Source organism: Lepidothrix coronata, unplaced genomic scaffold (genome assembly GCF_001604755.1).
Source record: "Lepidothrix coronata isolate B3197 unplaced genomic scaffold, Lepidothrix_coronata-1.0 Scaffold318, whole genome shotgun sequence".
NCBI lineage: Eukaryota > Metazoa > Chordata > Aves > Passeriformes > Pipridae > Lepidothrix > Lepidothrix coronata.
The window spans coordinates 35,587-60,491 of NW_016690498.1; the positions used below are offsets into that span (position 1 = coordinate 35,587).

Sequence of the window (24,905 nt, forward strand, 5' to 3'; positions counted from 1 at the left end):
GATGTCTTTAGACAATCTAGGTTACTGCCATCAATAGAAGTTATTTGAAGGGCCTTTCTTGGGGGACTACAAGAGAGCTGGAAAGAGACTTTTGATTAGATATTGGGAAGGAATTTTTTCCTGTGAGGGTGGTGAGGCCCTGGCACAGGTTGCCCAGAGAAGCTGTGGCTGCCCCATCCCTGGAAGTGTCCAAGGCCAGCTTGGACAGGGCTTGGAGCAACCTGGGAGGTGTCCCTGCCCATGGCAGGGGGGGAAACGAGATGAACTCTGAGGTGCCTTCCAACCCAAACAACTCTGTGACTCTGTGATGATACAAGAATGCCCGGACTGAACAGAGGATGTTACACAATGTGGTGTGCTCGGTCCCCACAGAAATCATTTCCATCCTTCCCGTTATTCCTGATTGCACAGGCTCATGTGGTGGGCTGGGCAGTATCTAAAATATCCTCCACCAGAACACAGGTCATGAGAAATTCTGCTGAGAAAGAGTTCAGACACCCTCCGGCACGACGGCATCCCTGAGAACCACTAACGCGCCTGGGGAAGGGCCGAGGGAGGTCTCCCGAGCAGGCAATAGTCTTCCCATTCTTCTACCTTCTATTCCAGGGTTTCATTCCCAGGCAACCAGGAGCAATTCCCAAATCATTTCTTCCTCCTACATGTTTCCCACCTGGGACAAAGACGCTCGTAGCCAGTGCCATGGCAACCCCATTGGACACACAAGCACTTTGGTTCTTTGGGGGAAATGAAAGTTCTGAAAGGAAGCTGGGAGATAAAGGCTCCTGTTCCTTGTTTCCCACTGTTAGTTAGTAATTACAAAAATACTTTCATCTCAAGTGCTCTCTGGGTGACTAGGTTGTCATTTAAAAAATACTGTGATGGGAAGAGGAGGATGAAACAGGAAAGCTGTGAGTACATTTACCACGCTGTGTAACCTCCACACCCAAGGTTGGTTGTCATCATTCTACCACAGGAAAAGAAAGTGCATGGAAAAAATCACAGAAGAATGAACAGGAGTAAAGATAAATCGAATTCTCAGTGATCAGCTGGAGCAGAATATGATCCAAACCCTGCCTCGTCATCCCACTGACATCAGCCTGAGTCTTCCCACCGACTCCAGAGGACTTGGATCAGGCTTTTATGTTTCTGAAATACAATTTGGGTTTTATTTTACCACACTCCTGAGTCTGACTCAGTAGAACTTGCACAGAAGGCCTCCTGGGTGCAAATCTGATTGTAAATTCCACAGTCCTTTGCCTGTTTCTGTTGTTTCTTGGATGCTTTCAAGGAATAAGGTTAATGATCACACATCTTGGTGATGTTTCTCAGCTTGTTAACAAAGAGCAGCTTCTTTTCATCCTGCTCAGACAGAATGATATCATTGTTGTTCTTTCAAAACCTCCCAAAATCAGGCTTTTCCTGAGAGAATGTCTTTCCATTCCTAAATGAAAAGCTGTTTTGGTGAGAAAATCCTAAAGATTTATTTAAATAATGTTTTAACATGACAGCCTCACACATTGTTATATTTTTTTCTGTCTGCATAGCTTGCTTGCACTCTGACTCTCAGACATGGAGTCTTTGATCTTCATTTCTTTTTGCCCTTAAGAGTAACTATTTTTTGCTTTAATGTACATTATTTGGGAATAACACTCACAACATGAACACTGACCATGAGTACCTGCAGTACTCAACTCAAATGAGAAGCACAGATGTTCGGTGTCTTTAGGATCAAGACTTAAATGACTGGGGAAGTCGAGCTTACAAGTGTCATCCCAGGGCAATCCGACATGGAAAAGCTGTCAGGAGACTGTCGGGCGTATCTACACCCATGGAGAACTCTAGACATTGTCCTGCTCTGGGACAGGATTCCCAGACCAGACCTAACCAGATGCTCATCCCAGATGTTTAAAAACAAATGTCCAGTGTCTCATCCTACCACATTTCAGAGTTTTTCCAATAGCTGGGATTTCCCAGAGGAGGCCTTGGCTTCCATCCCACAGAGGAGGAAGAGCTTCCTCTGTCCAGAGGAACCAACCTGAGCTCAGCACTTCAAACCAGCAAACAGACCCACCCTGTGTGATGGAGGTCACAGGGACCAAGAAGGACTTGGGGTTTATAAAATGATTTGAACAATCAGTGGTCAAGACCCACTGCGCTTCCCTGCACTGCCCCACTTGGCAGAAGAGAGATCAGATTCCAAGGAATACAGTCAAATAGGACCCTCTGAATAATCAGACAGTTTACCCATGACATATAAATAGTCAATCCTGCCACCAGTCTGTCATAATATGGAAAATTATCCACATTTCCCTGATATCACAGACTGAGAGGAGAGGCATTTTATAAGCACAAAAGCTATAAAACTATCCACTTTTCCCTGATATCAAAACAACCCCCAAGTAGTCAGGGCCATTTATATGCAGGAGATCCTATTTACACCAGAATGATTAAAAAGAGTGAGGTATAAAAAGGCAATAATTAATGAAGGGGTCCTTTAAGGAGCCTGAGTTGGGTGTGCACACACACAGAGAACAATTCCCCACAGGAATGGGGCAGGATTTCCAGTCTGATTTCTGGAGTATCTCAGTATCTATCTGGCACTTCTAAAGAAACCAATCTCTACACAAAGTAAATGATGAAACCAATACATGCGATATGCTGCTGTCATTTCCTAAAGAGGCTATCCAGAGACATGGATACCATAGGCAGGAATCAGCACAGAGTGCTGCTTTGGAGTGAAGGCTGAACCCACACTGTCCAGTAGCTTGAGGTATCCCAGTATCTTCCCCAGAACCCCAGATTTCTGGTTCCCAGCTAAGAAAGCTCACTGACACTTCACCCCAAAACACAGCCATAAATAAAGAGACAAGGATAGATATAAGTGTGCTGACTTCCATGAGAACACAGTATATGAACCAATTCATGTCCCTTGCACTGTGATCACGGCTAAAACCTTGCTCTCAGGATGGCAGCTTTTCCACTTAAAACTCCTACGCTCACTCCGTCCCACTGTTTGAACAATGTCCAACCAATTCCCAAATGCTATAATATCCTGCAGGAATTCCAGATGTCCTGTCAGACTGAACGCTCTTCCACATAGCTGGAGCTGGAAGCTTTCCTCTTAGGAAACTGTCTTTCTGTAGGGAGAACAGGCCGCAGTGTGTCCCGTGTCACCGTGGAGGAAAGGCTTTCACACAGCATTTCCCAGCTTTTGCAACCACTTCACTGACAACGACAGCTTTAAGTACTTTTTTATCTTAATGACTGTTTTGTTGAGTCATCTGTCATCTGTTGCTGAGAACTTGGATTTTTGTCTGTGCTGGCTGAACTCCCAAACCACCAGCAGACCATTCTCTGCGTCACTGCCTCCGGCCCGGGCACAGAGCAGAGCAGAGCCAGAGAAGAATGAGGAAGATGTCCATGGCATCGATATGCCGCTGACAACTCCACCGCTGCAAACATTTCCTCAGGCTCCACAGGCTTGGGCAGCTTGCTATGACCTTGGTCATGGAATCGTTTCGGTTGGAAAAGCCCTCCAACATCACTGAGTCCAAATGTTCCCTCAGCAATGGCAAGGGTACCACTAAACCATGTCCCCAAGTACCACACCTTCGTGACTTTTAAATCCCTCCAGGGACAGTGACTCCACCGTTGCTCTGGGAAGTGCAATCCATGAAGAAATTTTTCCTAATATCCATCCTAAACCTCCCCTGACACAACTTGAGGCCAGTTCCTCTATACCTGTCACTTGTTACCTGGGAGAAGAGACCGAATCCCACCTGCCTCCAATGTCCATTCAGGGAATTTTGACTTCCTTTCTGAGAAGGTCTCCCTGAACCTCCTCTTCTCTGGGCTAAACCCCCCCAGATGCACGAGCTAAACTGGAATAACCTTGCTGGGGCACCAAAAGCCAAGTAGCTCTAGTTCTGTGTGTTGCATGTTATTGTTCTTTATTTCCCAAACCCTTTCAAGTTCCATCAACATGCGAACACAACATATGAACAGGAATTTGAGAAGCTGAGAGATGCTGAAAAACAGGCAGAGCGCTGACAGGGAGCGCAGCTGCTCTTTCATCCTCAGCCCAGAGGCTCAAAATCCTCAGCACCCCCCCAATGCAACGCCTTGGCTTGTAAGGGTTTGTGCAAAATTAAAAAAAACACACAAGCAAACGGATTAAACTACACCATAATTATTCTCAGACACGATAATTACTCTCAGATGGACCAACCGCATTATCTTCAAGGCAGAGGGAAATCCTCGGATGTGACAAAATATATCTGCCCCACACCAGTGCCTTCAAGACCGCCTTAATTGCAACCAGTAGGAGGAGGAAAACAGTCAATTGGCACAACTTCACTGTTACTCGGAAACAAACAGGACCCAAACTTTAAACAGGAGTTGTGTGGCCTCTTTCCAAAGCGTCCATAGGCTGGAGTCACCCGGAACAGATCTGCAAAGAACCCCCACAGGGTACTGTACCTTCTGTGTGGACGTCGGGGAGCACGTCAGGCGGATGCTGCGCTACCGCCGACCGCCGGTACACCATGTGGATCCTTCCCTTCTCCTCTTCCATTTGCTTTCCTCTCTCCAAGGGCTCAATGAAGTATTCATCCTCATCAGTTCTTATCATTCCAGCCTGGTGAGAAAGAGAGAAAGCGTGTCCATGTCACTGGAGAGCCTAAAGAGGTTTGACAAGCAAATATCAAGGGGGTGCAGAGTATAAAACGCTTGGAATACTACTGTAACCAACAGATTTCTTTTTCCTCTGCCCCAAATTTCATCAGTAAAAAGAGCTTGAAATTTTCCAAGTGAATGAAGGGAGAGAGAGGGGCAGAAGCAGGTTCTGCATTTTTAAGTGAATCTTCCCTGTAAACTGTACTGCCAACCAAGCGTTTCCTTCCCCCCAGGCAGGTGCTCGGAGCACGTACTTTTCAAGGCTCCCTTGGAGAAAAGGCTGTGCTGGATTTTCAAGAAAGAACTATGTAGTGGAAATTTTTTAATTTTTTTCCACAAAAACACATTGATGGAGCAATCCAGGAAAGCACAGTCTGCAATCTTGGAATGCTATTAATTTTATTGCTTTTTTCTTCTAAATTAAGGGCGTTCAGAATTTCCACCCGCTGAAGGAAGCAGGGTGGAATCTGTGCTTCTGTGGAGTTCTCTAGAGCTGTCCTCTGTATTCTGGGAAAACGGGAAGACAACGGGACCACCAAAATCCAAAAGCAGCCTTTGGGGCACAGTGGCTGTAATAAACCTGCCTGTTCCCAGAACCATCTCAGCCCTGAGGCCTGGGGAAGTGGATTAACTTCCTGGCTTTCCTAGAAACTCTCTTCTCCCAGGAGAGAACCCAGAAAAAAACCTGCCCAAGGTCCAGTCAGCACCCCATGTGCACCCACCTTGCTCCCCAACATCTATGTTTGTCTTTAAATGACTCCTGAACATTAACATTTCATCCCTGCATCTCTTTCCGTCCTTCTTGATCCAGGAGCAAACCGAGGGGATTCTGTGGAATTAAAGCGATGCAGGAGCAAGAGCTACTGGAGTTCATAATAAAAGGTAACTGGGAGCAAGGCCAAACCCAGCCCTGGCCCAGACAGCCCACCTAGGAGGACTTCCCAGAGGACACTAAGCCTTGCATCCTTTCCTGGACACTCCACGGATAAAACAAAACCTGAGAAAACGCATATAGTTGGGGATTTTCCCATGCAAAAGACACAGACAAGAATAAGGGAATTAGCAACAATATAAAACCTTGAGAAAATAACCTACAAGGGCAGGTTACACTAAGGAATCACTTCGCCAGCCAAAATCAACAGCATTTAAGGGGGAACATGATTCCCTATAAATATGCATGGGGTGGTTGCTGGAAAAGAGGAAAGAGCCCTTCATTCAGGGAGCACAATGGAGAGCTGTGGAGTGGCCATTAATGGCCACATTTAACTTTGGTGTTACACATTGGGGTGGGATTTCCAGAAGTATTTTAGGAAGTCAAACACCCTGTTTGTAGTGGTTTGCAGTAAGGGAGAGGCAGTTAATTCCCAGGTGAGTTTTAGAAAGGCCACCCTGAGTGTCAGGAAGTGAAAGGGTTTGTTCAGCAGTCACACTGTTGGCCATTATCAAGTGCTGCTAAAACTGATGTTACCTGAGTGTTACCTGAGAGTAGGAAAGGCCTTGGGTTCTGCTCCCAGTCTCCATCCCAAACTCTGCTGGTATCTGTATTCTGAACACCTGGTGTTCTTTTAAGACACAGGATCTCCCACAGAGAAGATAATGCTATAAATTATGTTTTTAATTGTGCTGAGTGCCTTTGTGCCACAAAGAAATAGTTTTTCAAACACCGATGTGATCCACTGGGGAACTGAGGTGTTAATTAGCAGCTATTTCTCCTAAGCCAGCTCTGAACAGCGAGAGAACTTGAACTGTAAAGCTGCTTTAAGCAAATCAGAAACCCAATATGGAAATATTTGCCAATTTCATTCTTTGCCTGGAAATTCAAGATCCACAGAGCTTTCCTGCATCTTCATTTGTACTGCGGGCACCTTTTCTTTGTCTCAGGATCCGCACCCCTTCTGTCCCACACAGTAACGTGCAAACACCACGTGCTGGGTCTTGGCTGGCAAGATTTGAAACAGGGCAGATAAGGAGCTTAAAAAATTGAAGTTTACCATCACGTTCAAGGCTCTACATTCACGTCCAAGCAGAGCAGGCTGTCAACAAGGTGGAAGCAGATTAATAAGCAGGCTGAGTTTGCTCAGCAGCAGGAGGCTGTCTGTAGGAAGCTGGGCTGCACTGGTCATCCATGGCAAGAAAGGAGCAAGAGAAAATCAGGAATAAGCACAGGGATCTGAGGATGCCAAAATCCCCTTCCCTCTAGAAGGAAGTTCCAACTTGGGACCCTTCGGTCACACAGAAGTGCAAATATGGAGTAATAAAGCCAGGCTGTGCTGTTGGATTCCACCTGGAAGGGAATCATGGGAAGAGCACAGCTCTCACCAGAGCACACATGAAGCAGGCACATGTGAAAGAGTCAGAAGGGTTAGAAGGAATGCTGAAGACCCATCTTGTTCCACCCCCCTGCCATGGGCAGGGACACCTTCCACTAGCCCAGGTTGCTCCAAGCCCCGTCCAACCTGGCCTGGGACACTTCCAGGGATGGGGTAGCCACAGCTTCTCTGGGCAACCAGAGCCAGGGCCTCATCACTCTTAGAGTAAACAATTTCTTCCCAACATCTAATCTAAACCTTCCCTCCCTGAGCTTAAGACCATTCCAACTAAATTTCCATTCTATGAAAATTAAACCCTAAACACCTTAAAAATTAAAAGCAGAAATGTGTATCTGAAATATACATGGAATATCAGCACTACCCCACTCCCCTCTCAGAACCAGGACACGGGAAGCAGTTCCCACTCTGGGCTGCACATCAATCGTGCAGCTCGTAGGGAAATCTCGAACAAGGGTCTCCGCACATGGAAAGTTCAGCTCAGGAAGTTCCATGTGCCATCCCACGTCATTCCAGCCAGCATCATCCTCGACTTCCCCTTCCACCAACGCCAGGACTGCAGCGAAGAGCTCAGCAGTCAAACCAACACAAGGCTGTGCCTCCAGGAAAATGCTTCCTTCTCACCACTCTATCGATGGAATCGGAAAACATTTCCAGGGTTCTTCCTCCACTCCTCATCCCTCCCTTTTTCCCCGCTGGACAATCACAGGTAGCTGACAGCTCTATCCTGCCCCATACTAAATAGAAGCCCTATTGAAAAGCATCAAGAGCTCTGTGTTCCCTCAATTTAATATCCCAGCCCCGGCCAAGCAGACACTGCCTCCTGCCAAGACAAACACATGGGCCGTGGAATGGGGAGGGGGCAGGTCCTGGAGACAGCCCTCCAGTCTAAACTTCTTAAGGAGTCCAGAGAAACATGCTTTTATAAAAGAGGTGCTGCCTCGTCTGAAAACACGGATTCAGCCCCAAAACACTGCTACCTTTCACCCTCTCTGTTGGCTTAAGGTGGGTTCAGGTCGGTGACTGTGCAGAACCTGCGTCACACCTACCTGCTGCTCCGCTTCCCAATCCAAAGGAGAAAAGCTTTTGGAGTCGCACCGAACACTGGTTGATTTATTGGAAGAAAAGCAAAGAGAAAAGCTTCACCCACAGCACATTTCCCTTTGCCTGCCTCCCCCAGAACTGAGCCATAGTGGGTGGACACGGCTCCTAAGTTTGTGTAGCTCCAGGGTTATACCCTCAATTCCTTGGGTGGATATTATTTCTCATGCCTCATGGGATCCATATTTTGACAAGAATCAACTGATTCTCTGGGTTTCTTTTAAAAAATATTCTGAAGAATATTCAGAAGCTTCTGAAGTTGTAGAGTTTGCCTACGATGCTCCTCTTCAGTTCATGCCAGGGCCTCACCACCCTCACAGGGAAGAATTTCTACCCAATACCCCACCTAACCCTGCCCTCTGGCAGTGGGAAGCCATTCCCCCTTGTCCTGTCACTCCAGGCCCTTGTCCCAAGTCCCACACTCCGGCAGGTAAGGGGACCCAGACCCTGCTGGAAGGGAAGGGGAAGGGAAGGTGAAAGGCATCCAAAAGGACGTACTTTCCTCCCTCCGCATCTTCTGCATGTTAAAGTATTTATGGCCTCAACATACTTGGCATACAAAGAAATACTACACGTTAGAGGAATGCTGGAAAAAAGTAATATGGCAGCGCTCTGCACAGTTTGGAGAAACAGATGTTATGGATCCAGTTGCCGGGTGCCTACAGAGGAGGTTTGCAGATGGAATTCCTCCTCCCCCACGCACGGGTCTTCAGTTGCCATGGAGGTGTCCAGGGCTCAGGGCAGACACCATGGTTTTGGGGTAAAACATCCCCATTTACTGACCCTCCAGCTCCAGCACCCTTGGAGTCATTCCCAGAGGAGTGAGCAGGAATTCCACAGCTCATCTTCCCTCTCTGGAAGATCGGTGTGATATAAAATCCATGTTTTATCACATGTTTTATCCTGGCAACGCATCCCAGAACTAAAGCAAGAGCTCCTCTATCATTTTAGGCTCCATTCTTGAAGGGTGTTGAACACAGCACAGAGGGCTGGGATTTTTCTTACGAATTAAAACCATGAAACCTGTTTCTGAGTCCAATGAAATACTCAAAGGGGACGCACCGCTCAGGCCTCGCAGCCACCTGAATTACTCACACAGCACCAGCTTCTGACCCATCACCTAATATCAGATTTTCAAATCGAAAATCTTCTGCAGCTGTGAAGAAAAAAAATCTTATTTGTTCAACCAAATACCAGGATGAAGATTCAGAAACAGGATGAAAACATAGGAATGTTTAATATCCTCTTCCAAACTAAGGGCGCAATTTAGGAAGGAGCAGATGAGACACACTCATACTAAAATACTGAATCTCATCTGCCCAGAGGAATCGAAGCCTCTCAACACACTCATTGTTGTATCACTTTACGAAGCAAAAGGCATTTGGGAGAGCCACCAAATTGACCAAAATTCTGTTGACTTTTGCACAAAAAAAAGAAAAGAAATTGCAGCATATTACTGGGTCACTGCACTGGGCTGAAATGAGTCTTTTTAGCCTCCTCTATGAACACCCGTAAGAAAATTCCTTTATGCTGAAATTTCTCATGCTTGGTTTTGATCCAAACGTTGGGTTTCTTTCTTCCCCTTTCAGAAAGTCTAAGAAAACTCAGTGGAAGTCCTTAAGAGTTATATGAAAGCAGAGAGAAAAAACAAACTTTGCTTTTATGTGGAAAAATATGTCTCTATTTTTTGTTCTTGGAAAACCTACCGGGATTCATTTTAACAGCCACGCAGAGCTGGCAGGCCAAGTGCTTTGTCCTTAAAGAAGGAATAGTGAGTTCAAAATATCAGTTATTAAAGAGTAAAAAATATGCGTGGAACATGCTCAGAGCAGTCAAGCTCCCTGATCCCAGCGTATCTCTGCAGAAATATTTACTGAGCACATGGTTTGTCTCTGTGGCAGATAGAGCAGGGCTTTGCTAGGAACTATTTCATGGTTAAATGGCACAGGAGACGGCAGAAATCACTTACAGGGCTGCCAGTGCTGTGGTAAACCTTGTGTTTTCCCAGCTCCTGCAGTCGTGGGATGACACCAGTCATAGATTCCTCTAAAAAGTGGAAAGGAAAACACAAAGCGAGGACATCTGATACCCTCTGAAGAGGGGAAAATAAGAACTGAATACTCCAAAACTACAAAGCAAATAAAACCGTGCCAAAGGATGAAGATCTCATGATCTGGAGGTCACCAGCACTGTGTCCACTGTGGCACACTAAAGAAACATGGATTTACCTGCTGCCTTTCCAAGGTAGCAGAAAATTCAGTCCAAATTGTGTGTGAGGAAGGCTCATCTCAGATATAAGTCAGAGAAGGAGAGAAGACTGATTACCATTTCCTTGCAATACTCAGTGGATCAAAAGCTAGGAAGCACCCAAGCCTGTAATATTTACATCAAACTCATTTGAAATTGGTTCTATATTCTTGCAGGAAAAAAAAACAAAAACAAAACCAAAACCAAAACAAAAAACCAACTATGGTAAAATCCCTCAAAGGAAAATGAAAAGTAGTTTTACACATTTGATCAGGTATAAAAGAAAAAAAAACAACTAACAAATGACAGTGGGATTTGTATGAGGTCAGGAAGTTAATTTAGTGTTGTGTGGTTGTAGTTTATTAAAGCTCCCAGTCAAGCTGCAGAAGCACTCAATGAAAACCAAGTACCTGTTTAAAATAGAAGCAAAAGCAAAGATTTTTTTAACAGGAACAATAGTGCTGCAGCTTCTGCCACCATTTCAAGAAGCTCCTGATGAAACGTGAGGGCAAGGAGATGGAACCAACTGGGTTTTCTCTCCCTGACTCTTTCAGAGCCTGGATGGGAGTGCAGTGGTGACAGCATGACCCTCCCAAACAAACTAGGAACAGGTAAGAGCAGACAAGCCCTTTTTCTCAATGACCCTGCACAGCATTTTCTCCCCAGTCGTGTTTCCTGCCCTGTTGCAAACCCCAGACCATGCGGCTCGGGAGCCAAATTCCAGCTCCAAGTGCGTCCAGCGCTGAATAAACACGGGCCATCAAAACAGCCACTCTGAATATGGCTTCTGTCCCTCCACCCCACCGAGGGCACTCCCAGCCTCAGCCCCGCCTCCCCCATCAATGGGAACTTTGAGAGAGCCCCCGAGGATTAAGCTGGAGAACATTGGCTATTTCAGTAGCTATTTACTTTCCTTTCCTCAGACACACAGGTGACACGGGGAGGCAGGACATGAATGAGGAATGAGAGCCCAATTCATGAGCTCTGTGTGTGTTATCAAGGCTCCACACAACTTATACAATCTGGGGTTTATTACTAAAGCTATAAAAAAGGCTTGTACTTAAGTCATTTTAATAAGCTTGGGCTATTTTATAAACTGTTAGTTGTGAGCCTCCAGGAATCAAAAAACTTAAGAAGTGCACACTGCTCTGGGAACAAAGAGCAAAAAAATCCAGAAAGGAAATTCTTTGTCCAAGTGCCCTAAAAGAGGTGTTTTGGGAAAATGCATTGCCAGGACTACAAGGTGGGATTCAATATCAGCTACAAAAGAGATACCCAGAGCAGCACCCAGCCACCAGCAGTTTGTTCCAGACCATTTTTAACCACATACTGACCCGGAACAACAGTTCCAGCCCCTACATATATTGCTTGAAGGGGAGGAATTAACATGTAAACCCTTGATTTGCTGTAAAGAGCCATTTTTCAAAATCAGAAATAAACAATAAATAAAAGTCTGAAGGTGTGGCAACCAAGCCCTTGAAAATAAACACTAAAAACTTGTGCAGCACCATGTCCAGACACCTGGACTGATCCCTGTGTCCGTACCACAGCAGCCAGGGACACCAACCCTGGCCAGGGCCCTGCAGGGTCCACTCAGGCTCCAAGAGCCTGGGCTTTGCTGGGAATCACAAGCCCTGGTTTTAAGCAAGGAACTACTGCAATCAAAGCAATGAAGGGGAAAACTGACTTACTTCAAAGGTAGATTTCAAATCCCTCACTGGAATCTGCTCCCAGGCCCCTTCTGGATCTTTCCTTCTCCCCCTAGAGAAATCACACTTTGGAAAGGCTAACAGAGGGTGAAAAACAGAATTCTTACATTTGTCCATGTTTTTGGAAAACCTGTTACCCAAACAGACTGCAAATTTTCGTGCTATGAGATGTATTTTGGGCCACTTTGGCCTACATGAAGTCCACAGCAGTAGATATGCTACTTGTATATCTATCCAGTTTTTCCTATGACCACAATCCATTTGGAATAAAGGGAGAAGGAGTGGTAGCCTGCAGAAAAATCATCATTTCAGAGGAGGACTTAGTGGTTTGATCAGCCTTCAAAACAAAAAGGATACAACCACGTGGAAACTCTGAGCACCACCCTTTTTGTACTTGCTACTATTAGTTGTAAATGAGAACAGGAGAAATGCAAGGCAGGAGGAGAGGAAGAGACACAAGGGCTTAGAAATGAGGCACATCTATCACTAGACCAAATCTGGCCCTGTTAGAAAAGCTTACAAAAACAAACAAGAAGAGATAAATGGAGCCTGAGCAAACATCTGCATCAACTTGGACTGCACTCCGAGAAGTAAGGATTAAGCACCCATTTGCTTTGAGTGACAACTCCAAGGACAAGCAAAGTAGAGGCATAAAAAAAGTCCGTATTACATTATTTTACACTATATATACTTGAGTTCAAGCCCCACAGCCTCCCCTTCTCAATCAGTGCTTCTCCCCTCCGCATTTTACACAGGAATCCCCGAGTCCTGAATAAGCATTTTTCCAAGTTTCTGGAGCTCCTGCCCTTTGAGAAATCCTCTTTCCTATGGATTGCTGGGACTGAAGAGTCCGTAGGAGCCTGTGGGAAGTGCCACCCAGCAGAGAGGTGACGGGGATGGAGTGCAGCTGCAGCCCATCAATCCCAGTTCTTAAATCCTGCCAAGTGCAGCGGAACGCCAGCGGTGAGAGCAGGCAGGGCCGGGCATGGCAGGTCACAGGGAGGGAATTACTGTGGGAAGAGTGCAGGAGGGCAGGGCAGCAGGAATATCAGAGCGCTAAATCAGCCTAAGACGCTGCTGCCATCTGCCCAGAGTGGCACGGAGCCGCTTCCATCTCCCCAGGCTTTATCCCGGTTTCCTGCGCTCTGCCCTCCCAGGAGGTCCAGGATTACCAGATGTCCCCTTGGCCACAGACCCCAGCCTGGACTGGGAAAGGCCTCCAGACCCAAGGGGACGGTCCCAATCCCAACCCAAAGCTTGGCAAGAGTCTCCTGTGCACTACAAGCAGATGCTCAGCAGCAGTCCAAGTGTTTATCTCCAGAATGCTATTCCAATACACTGGGAGAAAACACCAGTGGCTCCTAGAAAGCTGTTTCTCCATTCAGGAACTCTAGTCTTGCCAGCTTGAGGGTAATCAGGCGGAAATAATATGTTTAGAACCAACACAGGAACAAGCAATAAGCCTTAATACTTCAGTCCTGACGGAACAAGGGCAACAAAAAAGCATTCGAAACAAATCAAAATGCCCTGAAACTCCTTGGATCCCACATGCCTCAACTCCAGCAGATTTTCAAAGCTTTTCCTGAAGCAAGGCTAAAGGCTGTGCAAGTATCTCTAGTCTGAGATACTCCAGCCTGCAGTTGCCAAAGGAAAGCAGCTGTGAACACGCACAGACACGTTTCTTCACATCTCCATATCCTTAGAAAAAAGGGATGGCAATAAGCAAGTGAGGAATAATCCATCACAAGTGATAGATCTGAGCAGATTTGTTTGGTTTTTTTAATTCCTGATGGTTGGTCTGTCTTCCAGGATTTTCCCTGGTTTGGCAGCTGAACACTGCAAGCCAGGCAGACTCCCGAGCATCCTCCATTTGCAAACAGCTGTACTTCCAAATGAGAACACTCAGCACTGGGCCTGAAGGCCATGGAACCCCAGTAAACAAAACAAACCCAAAATAGTTTCCAATAAACAAAAAAATAAGTCTCATTTTCCTTGGAATCTGAAGTCAAAGACTAGAGGTTCATTGCACTGGGCCCAGCCCTTTGATTTCAAACCAGCAAGGTTAATGCTCTAGGAGAAACAGAAACCAGCCTTCCCACTTGGCACTGCATGGATGTGAACATAAACCAGATCCCAGCTCAAACACGAAGGCACTCGTCTACAAAAACATCACAGTGGAAGTACAAGCTAAAGGCACCACACAGCAACACCTGCTCAGGAAGCTAACTGAGAAACTGAGCTCATTTTCTCTACAACAACAGGTAGAAAAGTGGTTTAAGCCATTGTTTGTCAATGTTAGGCTCGCTGCCTCCTCTTCATTTACAATGTGAACCAGTTCTGGTGGTTTTTTGAGGCTGGCACCTTCCACTCCCCAAGGATTCTGACAATAAATATCACTACTTTGATGAAACAACAGCAGAAATATCCAGTAGAAACCTGTGGAAGCCCCAGCTTCCTGACACCCAGTGAAGAAGACAAGAGGCAGCTCCTCCCTGACTAATGAAGTGTTCTTCTGCCATGACAAGTGCAGGCACATGCACATGTGGGCTTTTTAAATAAACAGAATTATTTTCCAAGGGAGATTAAGCAGATGTGAAGATAGGAATTTGCAAAAGTGATGGCACACAGACAACTTCCACTGCAGAAGTAGATATGCAAACTATTTCAAAACAAAGTGTCCAAATATTTGGGGTTTTAAATGTAAGTTTAGACTGAAGAAAAGACTGTGGGCAGAATCTTGCTTTACTAATGCAAATGCCAATTATTCCATGTATTTACCATCAAGCAATCAAAATGTAGCTCCCAAGTGCTCTTTTTCTGTTACTTATGATATCAAGCTTCTTTTCTAAGCTACGCACTGTGCAAATTGCTACTCCAGTGATTCCCTTCACTTTCTCCCAAGAGCTCAGAACCCAGCTGGCTACTCTGGAGAGTGTCTAAATTCCTTTGAAGTCAAAAATAAATCTCTCCAACAGACATACACATGGCCTTAGAATTTCTCACTCTTGTTCCAGTTTCTGTTAAGCCACATTATCTCACCCTTCACATCTTCGGGAAACACTGAGGATCAAATATTCTAGCTGGGTTAAGAGACACACAGTACAGCAACAGAGAAGCCAGCAATGGTAACTGCAAGTTCCTTTTGCTACCTCTCGAGATACCAGGAGAAAAAACACATTAAATAACTCCTCAGGATTATTTATTTATGTCACACTCCCATGATTAGCACTCCCAGAGATGTAACAACAGCTCAGGTTGTGACAAACAGAGACAGAGTGACGCAGGAGCATTTATCCACTCCTCTCCTCAAAGAAAAAAGCCCACATTCTCCTAGTCCAGTCCCTAAAACCATGGAAAGTACATGAAGTGCTTCTCCTAGGTGCTATGAGGAAAAAAGGACACCTTCCACTATCCCAGGTTGCTCCAAGTCCCACCCAACCTGGCCCTGAATGCTCCCAGGGATGGGGCAGCCACACCTGCTCTGGGCAACCTGCGCCAGGGCCTCACCGCCCTCAGCCAAGAATTTCCTCCCAATATCCCACCTAACCCTGCCCCCTGTCAGTGTGAGGCCTTTCCCCCACTGAAAAGTCTCTTCTGGCTTCATTTAACTGCAAACAGCCCAGGAGCAGCTTGCCAGCCACATGGCAATCTCTGCCGGAGCCGCTGCACTCCTTAGTCTAATTCCATTTAATCCAATTTCTTGTCTTCACGTGCTGTCTCCACACAACAACTTCATTCAGGATTACTGCTAAAATCCAGCTCCCAGTCCCAGGGTCTCATTCACTGGAAGGATGCCATCAGAAGCTGCATCTAGCCAGGCAGATGTCTGCTTGGCCTTCATAAACATAGCACATTGACAACAGATTCTCCTAAAAAAACCCACCAAAAGCCCTCCAAAACACACCAAACTGACATAGGTTATCACCTCTGGTCAAACCACCACCAGTATTTCCTTGCTTTAAGCAAGGGAAGTCAAGGAATTGCAGTCTGAATGGGTATTGGGAGCCCTTTCTGCAGTAATCCCACAGTGAGTGCAGCCTGCTGCGAGGTGGGAGCCTTCCTAGCAAGGACTCATCGCAAAATGGAATCAGATCATGACCAAGTGGTACGTGAGGGGAAGAGGCAAACCCACTGCCAAGAAGGGATGCCTGGTGCAGATCTTTCCATGTGACTGCTGTCCCAAACAGCAGGAGGGTAACCAGGACATTCATCTCCCTGGATGTTGCTGGCGTGTTCCACTGCTGCCCCCAGGCCTCACGGAGCACAAGGTGAGTATTGCTGCCTTGCTTTACCACATGACTGAATCCAGGAATGGTATGTGGGATCCATATATGCCCAGCCTTTCACTCTGGGATTTGGGCATCTGCTGAGCCACAATAAAATCCCAAGTGTTCACAAACAGACTGAGAACAAACCCTTAACAGATGTGACCCACTCAGTTCTCATATGACACCTCCTGATGAAACAAAACTGCATCTAAGAGAACAAAAAGCATGCTCGCTTTATAAATAAACTCTTTAAAACTTAAAGTTGCTATTCTTGGAGTATAGGGCAACCTGTGATTTTGCTACCTGAGAGTGCTACAGAGGGATGATTTGGATGCCAGATTCTAAATTCAGTCATCAAAAGGTCACCTTTTACATTTAAAAATGTCTTTGTTATTAATTTTCCTGTTTGTAACACCTCATGAGGGTAAAAAGGACACCCAACAAGACACAGGTTTTATTTCTCTCTCTCACACCGGCGACATGAAGGGCTTTGCTCACCAGCCTCAGAGGAATTATCCCAAAGTAAAGCAGTAGGATTGTCCCCATCAGTGTTTTCTAAGGGATTTAAGTTCTGTAAAGGACATCATTAGCAAGGCGTGGTTAAAAGCAACAGAAGCTGTGCAGCGAGCAGCAAACACCAGACCCAGGAGCCGTGAAAGCAGCCTTACCAGCCCGTCACAGTTGCTGATGGCCACGGCAGCTCCGGGGATGTCCGTGATGTCCCCCACGTAGGCGCAGTTGGTCCACAGGGGCTCCCTCTTCCACAAGCGCTCCGTAGCAGTCCCAGCGTGACTCGCGTTAGCACCATTGCTCCCAGTCTGCACGGAGTCTTCGTACCACTCCACCACGGCCTCGGGAGCCAGCAGGCGCGTGTTGGGCTTCAGCCGGAGGTGGAATTCCCTCCCGAAGGCAGTGACGTTGAAGTAGAGCTGTCTGGGGCTCTGGGACACCTCCCGCGGCGCTCGCCGTTGGTGACTCGCAGAGAGGATGTTGGAGCTGTAGCTTCCGTCTGCATTGGTGCTAATGGGAATCACCAAACCGTACGGCCTCGGCCTGCTTTTTCGGAATTCTGCCAAGAGAAACACCCGAAACCAAACTCAAATTAGAACAAGAGCCTTAAGACTCAAGGACCCTGCTAACTCACACCTCCCCTTCCAAAATTCCCAGCCGAGGATTCCTGGTCGAACTACCAACACAGGAAAACGTAAGGCACATGTCACTGCTCCTCCCTTTTCATGGAATCACAGAATAGTTTGGGTTGGAAAGGACCTTAAAGACCATCCAGTGCCACCCCCTGCCATGGGCAGGGACACTTTCCATTAGACCAGGCTGCTCCAAGCCCCGTCCAACCTGGCCTTGGACACTGCCAGGGATGGGGCAGACACAGCTTCTCTGGGCAACCTGTGCCAGGGCCTCACCACCTCACAGGGAAGGATTTCATTCTCTCATTTGTTATTATAAAACTTAAGAGAGAAACCCCTGAAATATTCACTGACGTTTATCTGGGCAGTTCCCTGGGGTTCAGGTTTGCTCCACAGCCCCAGGAGAGGCAGCGACCCTTCCCAATTCCCCCTAAGAAATGCCACACAGCTCCACTGCACACCTGGCACAGAACTGCTCACTCCTGTGTCAGGACCCTCATTAAGATTTTGAAAATTAAGTGCCAGGCTTGGTTACAACCACAATTTGCATACAGGTTACTCAGGAAATAAAAACAGGGAAAAAAATCCAGTGGATATCACATGCCATTGATAAATTGATCCATGCCAGCAATGGTAAAGGCAAAAACTTTTCCCTCTACAAATCCCCTTACCCAGCAACTTGCTATTGCCTTTCCTCTGACTGACAGAGATCAAAAACAACAGAAAAGCTAATTAATAAAAAAACCCCACAACACAGAACTGCACAGATTTTACCTACATCCTGCACTTCAGTGCAACAGAGAGGAGCCACAACCCCAGCAAACCCACACTGCTGGTAACACCAGAGCAGCTCAGTGGCACGACCCCTGGCCAAGGCAACGTGTCTTCAAGTAATGTCACCCCGGTGTAAAACAAACCTGGTGGGGCCTCTGTAACGTGGGAGCAATCGGGATACTCGGTGTCCCATTTCCAGGCTGTAAGAGGAGATGGGCCAGGTCAAGCTGTGGGGCCACATGCTGCTCCCAACGGGACCAAGGCCTAAGCCTAAGCCACTGGATTCCACTATGTGAGAGTTAAAGACACTCAGCACCGAAACAGGCATTCCCTAGCTCCTCTCCTCCTGGGAGAGCTGGTGAAAGCAATATTAGAGTGATATTACTGACAATTCCATTTAAAGACCTCTGAGATTGGGTGGCTCTGATGGTAGCACTAAGTGCCATTGAGAATTCCTCAAATAAATGCACTTAATTAAGCGAGCTAAGTTTTACCTGCTCGCAGTGTGGCTCACACTTGGGCTGAGAACTAACAGAGCAAAAGCTCAGTAGCCAGTTCCTCTCTCCTGGTAGCAGAGGCTGCTGCTTTTAAAGGACTTACACATTCAGTGAGTAACTTCAGGAGGAAAATGTTCCTAGTGGCTTCACAGAATTGCTTTTCGTTTTCTTCAGGTCACTTACTGAGGAATTTGACCAAAAAACAATGTGTGGTACTAGTAGGACGAACACAGACATTTCAATTCTTGCACTACAAATTATCTTAGTATACAAATACTATATCCCAGGAATGTGACAAGTCATTTCCAAGCCCACTGCTACCCCATATCCTACAGTCAGCAGCCACAGGGTGGGTTTCAGCAGCAGCCAACTTCACCTACTTTGCCACACACCCACAAGATGAGGTTCTAAAACTGGCATCCTAATTAGGCCATTATCCTTAGGATAATTCCCATTTAAAGCACTGGGAATTCTCAGCCAGGATTGCTAGTCCATCTCCTTAGAGAAGGGACCAAATTAAAACTCTGAAGCAATTTTTATTAATTAGACACCGGGCCATGCACAGAAGACAGAGCTGCTGGGTTGTACATCCTAACTGGGTCAAAGAAAAATCACTGCTCCTCACATTCCCGGGGCTTCAGGGCTGGGACTTCATTCCCAGGCTGACATTCCGCCTTTTACCTTGCTGAGATTCCGTGTGGCTTGTCCTTTTCTTTTAAAGCGGGAGGTTCAGTGCACCACAGTCTGGGGATCGAATTCTGTGCTTACTGCACAACAGAGAAACTGTTCTGCACATCTCACAGATAAATTCCCACATTTCCACAGGTTAGGGAAAAAAAAAAAAAAGGCTATTTTGCTAATAAGAACAGCCAGCTAGCCACAAGAAGGTAGGAACAAAGGCTGGAAAATGAGAACTGTCAAGGATTTGAGTCAGCAAAAGCCCTTTCCAGAGCCTGTAAATGCTGAGCTAGAAGAGGAAATGCCTTTTGTTCAAAGGCAATTAAAATTAAATGGGACATGACTGAATCCCGAAGACATCTGAACTCCTCCGCTGACTTACATTACCCTTTTTCCACAGACTGCACGCTCCGAGGAAATGCTATTCCAGCTGTAGGTGTTCCCTTTCCTAAGCTAAAATTTCAGAGTCGATCTGCTCTGCTAATTCCAAGCTGACAGTGCTGATCAGAGCAAGAGGAAAAGCACTTAACTGCAAATTTTCTCCATTTTTTTTAAATCTGGCTTTAAACTGCTGCTCCAGTTGCACAATGTTTAAGTTGAAAGGAAGCACTTAAGAAGGAACATCACATTCTTTCATTGTGTGCCAAAACATAATTAGGTAGAGAATGCCTCTGAAGAGAGCTGGGTTTTTTTCCCTCTCAAATACTCATTAAACTGCAGAATTAACACTGCTGGCTCTCCCAGGAGTTGTCTTTGCACTGTACAACAGCTGGGGTTCCAGAATCCTAAACTTTTTCCTTTTTTATCACCTGCATTTGGAAAAACATTATTTTTTTAGACACAAGATTCTGTGAAATACATTGATCAAAAATTCCTAACGTGGCTGTCCACAGGAGAGTTCCAAATGCCTAAACATCTATTTGAGAAGATTTCAAAAACACAGCCTCAGCAAGAGGACCGGATCTGAGGTGACACCTTGAGAGCACTCCTGTGCCGGCACCTTCTGGCTGGAATTCACAGGCTGTGACACAACCAGATTGCTGGATGGCAGGAAAAGTACTGGGGAAAAAACAGTTACCTGCTGCTGCAGGGATGGAGAGCACAGCGTTTCCAGAGGGAGACTGTGCCACGCTCCGGGAGATCACGCTTCCGCAGGAAAGCACAAGGGAATGACACAGAGCTGCTCTGGTCACTCAGTAAAGTAATGCTTTATAGGACAAGATGGGCTGGAGACCACCAGACAAGCCCAGCAGGGGTTCTGTCATCACCATTTTCTGTCCCCATCATTGGCCGGTGGCTTCCAGAAACAAAGAAGCAGTTGTGGTGCCTCTCAACAACCTGGATCCCTCCAGAACTACTGTCTGCTCTTTTTGGCTGCCTTTAGGTGGCAGAAACACCCACAGAGAAAGACAAGACAGAAAAGGGCAATGGGTTTCTTGAGAATTCCCTCACAACTCAGCACCCAAAGAGGGATGAGACTGTGCTATACCTGGACACTGCAAGTTGGATGAGTACAAGCAGTGGACTGCAAGGATAGAGGCTGATGTGGGACACGGCTCTGGTGCCCTCATTGCTGTACTTTGCTGTCACTGGCCCCAGGGATACAGACAGCTCAAGAAAAGGCTGATGTGGTGTTTTTGCAGCCTCTGCAGAGCTGCAGGTGCTTTCTGCAGGCAGCAGGGCCTGGCACCATTGTGTCACGGGTCAGATCCCAGATTTCTTACAGAAGTGGCACAGAGCAGTGATGGAGCTGCTGTGTGGGAGGCTGAGGAGAAGTGAAGAGGCAGCACAGCCCCGAGCATCAGCACCTTCAGGCTGACTGTGCCACGAGTGACACAGAACCAGTTCCTCCTGACAGCCCCCAGGCACTGCAGCACATTGTGCATGAATGCAGGTAATTAAATGTGGTAACTCCCTGTGCCTGTAGTGCAGTCTGTGCTGATATTTAACAAAAATAAACCCCCAGGTGCATTAGTTTGCCCTAAGTGACTTCTCAGGCGAAAAGATCAGCTGCTGACAGCAGCCAGCCCTGGGCCAACTCAAAATACACAACAGCGATGCAAACCGACACTTGGTAGGGGCTCAGAAGTAGGACAGCACATCTGAGACAATCCCAGTGCAGGTTTTACCTCCAAGTCATTCTCAGCTGAGGAAGCCACAGTTTGAAGTTGTGGCTGCCCCATCCCTGGAAGTGTCCAAGGCCAGGCTGGATGGGGCTTGGAGCAACCTGGTCAAGTGGAAGATGTCTCTGCCCATGGCAGGCGGTTGGTACTGGATGATCTTTCAAGTCCCTCCCAGTCCAAATCATTCTGGAATTCTATGGTTCTGTACTTTTTGAATCAGAATTTACAGGACGAAATAGAGCCCCAAACGTTTCTGAGTACAGCAATGCTGAGGCCGTGAAAGAGAGGAAGACATTAAAGGACAGAAAGTTGTCTTCCAGATTCAGGGAGTTTGCCTGATGTACCGTGTAATTTAAAAGATGCATTCCTATATAGCTTATGGTTTCTGAAATTCAAATACAACCCATTTCTCATGGAAAGGACTAGAAATAAAACACAGGATCAGCATACCACTGGAAAAACCCTCTGTCTGCCAGTTAGCTTTAAATGTACCTCACCATCTCCATTCCAATTATTCAGTGATCGCAGTGGAAGCCAACCTAAGCCCAGGAGGATGCAGTGCCAGAACTGAAATTGAGACAAGACTTCCAAAATTTACAGAAATGCTTGAAATTCTTTTCTGAACAAAACCTGAACCAAAACCTCAGGGCAGGGGGTCTAACGGCAACTGGAAGCAGAACTGCCTGGGTCCATTCCCACTGCTGAAGAGCTCCAGAGCCCACTCGTGTGCAGGGACACACACTCAACAGCATGGTGAAAGGCTCACTTCATACTGGGTAAGGCAAGGAGCACATAGGATGGCATTCCCTGGCACTAACGCCCTTGGAGAGGGAATGCCAGCTTCCACATCCTCCCACCACCTCTTCCAATCCATAGAGCACCCAATTACCCATTAGACTAAATGAACACACACGCCTGAAGCTAAACAGTGGGTGCATCCTCCCTGTCTTTGGGAGGAGTCCAACAGGCTGAAGTTTCAGTATGAAGCACCTCACGGGCACAAACAGGCACCTCTCCCTTCAGCACCTGCATGTACCACTGACACAAAACTCGCTGCATGGCACATTCTTACCCAGGACTATCAGTCTACGAGGCAACAGCGAACAGCTACAGATTTTATAACTTCTGTAGGTTTACATTTCAGAAGGGAAGCACAGACACATCAGGATGCCAAACTGCAGCACGAGAGGACATGCAAATTCAATCCATGCCACGTCACCGTGCAACTACAAATGCTCCTGGGTGGCAATGGTGGGGAATGCTCGCCTGCATACAGATCATTTCTCCAGAAAATCACTAGTTTGTTGAGCTTGTTTCTTTTATTTCTGCTTTGATATCACCAACAATAGCTAAAAAGACTTACCTATTTGGATCTGCTGTTCTTTAGCAGCCTGCAGAAGAGAAAAGAAACACATGCACCAAGTTGTTAGTGCAATTACTATGCAATGGGGGACGGCAGAAGGCTGAAAAATCACTTGGTCTGCACTACACTATTTTATACGTTTCTGCTTTTGGTTTCCAGGGATGGCAATTCTTCCTTAACTGAATAAACAGCTGTTCTCACCAACATACTAACAAAGTCTATAGCAAGTTTAACATAAAGGGAGCTGCTAAGCAATCCTGATTTTGAATGACCCCTTCTATATATTGTGACACTGTGCCAAACAGTAAGTTTGGTGGCCATAGCAAGGCTTTAATGCCAGGGAAGTGATGAGCTCCAAGAAGTACGGGTGCAGGGGCAGAGAGCTGACAGCGCTTCTTTGGATCTGTGCTAGAGAACTGGAAAGCCAAGTGGACTTCCCGAGTGACCGCAGGGACTGTGGCAGTGACCTGATGCCACGGGGTGGTACCTGCTCTTGGTAGGGGAATGGGACCCGGGGGGACGGGATCTGGAGAGAAGGGGCTGCCGCTGCAGTCGCCAGCCCGGGCCGGGGATGCCGTGCCCGGCTCGGGGCTGCTCGGATGCGGCGGTGTACGGCGCGGAGGAGGGCGGACAGCCGCCGGTCCAGCCCAGCCCGGTGCCGCAGATCCCGGGGTAGCCAGCGAACAAGGAAGGACCTGGGGGCGCATCCCGGGGCGGCGGGCAGAGGGACCCGGCGGGCCGGGGGGCTCCCCGGGGGAAGGGCGGGCAGGGCAGGGGTCCCCTCACTCACCTGCCGGCCGGGCGCAGCGCGGGCCCCCAGGAGCGCGGCTGCCACTACCCAGAGGGGCAGGAGCACCATCCCGAGCCGGCCGCCCGCGCCCCGGCCCCGGCCGCGCTCCGCCCGCTCCCTCCTCCTGCCGCTCCTTCCCTGCCCTCCGGCGGCGGCTCCCGGGGCCGGGGCCGGCAGGGCGGGCGGGCGGAGAGGCGGCGGGTCCCCCGCGCCGCCTGTTGCTGCGCGCCCGCCGCGACCCGCGGCGCTGATAAACCCGCGGCGGCTCCGCCTCCGGCCGGCCCGGCGCTCCACGTCAGGAACGGCCCGGCCCGCCGGGAACCGCCGGGGAACCGCCGGGGAACCCGCCCGGCTCCGCGCACGCACACATACACACACACACACACACACACTGAGAAGTCCTCCCACCGCGCTCCCGCGGCATCCTTGGTGCTCCCCGTCCTTGGCACATGTGCCTGAAATCCACCAAGAAACAACCTTCCCTTCCATCCATCCATCCATTCATCCGTCCATCCCGCCATCCAGCGCTGCCTGCACAGGGATGCTGGCATCAAACCCTGACAGGGACTCCCACGGCAGCTCCCCAGCCTGGGACCACATCCCCAAGCTTCCATATTTCCAATCAACTCAAGGCACTGCAGAGAAAGCTACTGAGTCTTAATATCATAGAATGGTTTGGGTTGGAAAGAACCTTAAAACTTCATCCAGTTCCACTCCCCTGTCATGAGCAGGGACACCTTCCACTAGCCCAGGTTGCTCCAAGCCCCATCCAACCTGGCTTTGGACACTGCCAGGGGTGGGGCAGCCACAGCTTCTCCGGGCAACCTGTGCCAGGGCCTCACTCCTTTCATCATAAAAAACTTCTTCCTAATATCTAACCTGAATCGAAGCTCCTTCAGTTTAAAACCATCACCCCATGTCCTGTCACAACAGTTCCCAAGGCTCCCACTGGACTGGAGTCCGACACCAAAGTGACTTCTCTCCCCACCAGCCAGGAGCTCAGCACACAACACAAACAGCAACGGTGTCCAGCCTGGGCAGAACCCAAAATCCACTCGCATAGGACCTTCCACAGGCAGAAATCTTCACAAACACACTCTGTATATTCTTGGTCCCTTCTCTTTCCCTAGAAGATGTCACACAGTTGAGATTGTGTGTAACCAGTTAGTAACAGACATCACTGTGCCACCCCCAAGGGTGGAACAAAACCTT

The 24,905-nt window shown here is 47.7% G+C and overlaps 1 protein-coding gene across 5 annotated transcripts in view; it reads right to left on the reverse strand.

The window, feature by feature from the left end:
- Positions 1-24,905, reverse strand: part of ADAMTS3 (ADAM metallopeptidase with thrombospondin type 1 motif 3) — a 69,072-nt gene that overhangs the window by 32,969 nt on the left and 11,198 nt on the right. For 4 of the 5 annotated variants that reach the window (XM_017837964.1, XM_017837962.1, XM_017837965.1 and 1 more), the window contains 2 exons: positions 16,995-17,395; positions 4,480-4,636 (listed from right to left, as the gene is read on the reverse strand). In XM_017837964.1, the coding sequence (XP_017693453.1) occupies positions 4,480-4,636; positions 16,995-17,395 (558 nt within the window). Of the gene's footprint in view, positions 1-4,479; positions 4,637-16,994; positions 17,396-22,903; positions 22,932-23,693; positions 23,798-24,905 lie in introns of those variants that run through there. The other variant, XM_017837961.1, reaches the window with a different exon arrangement.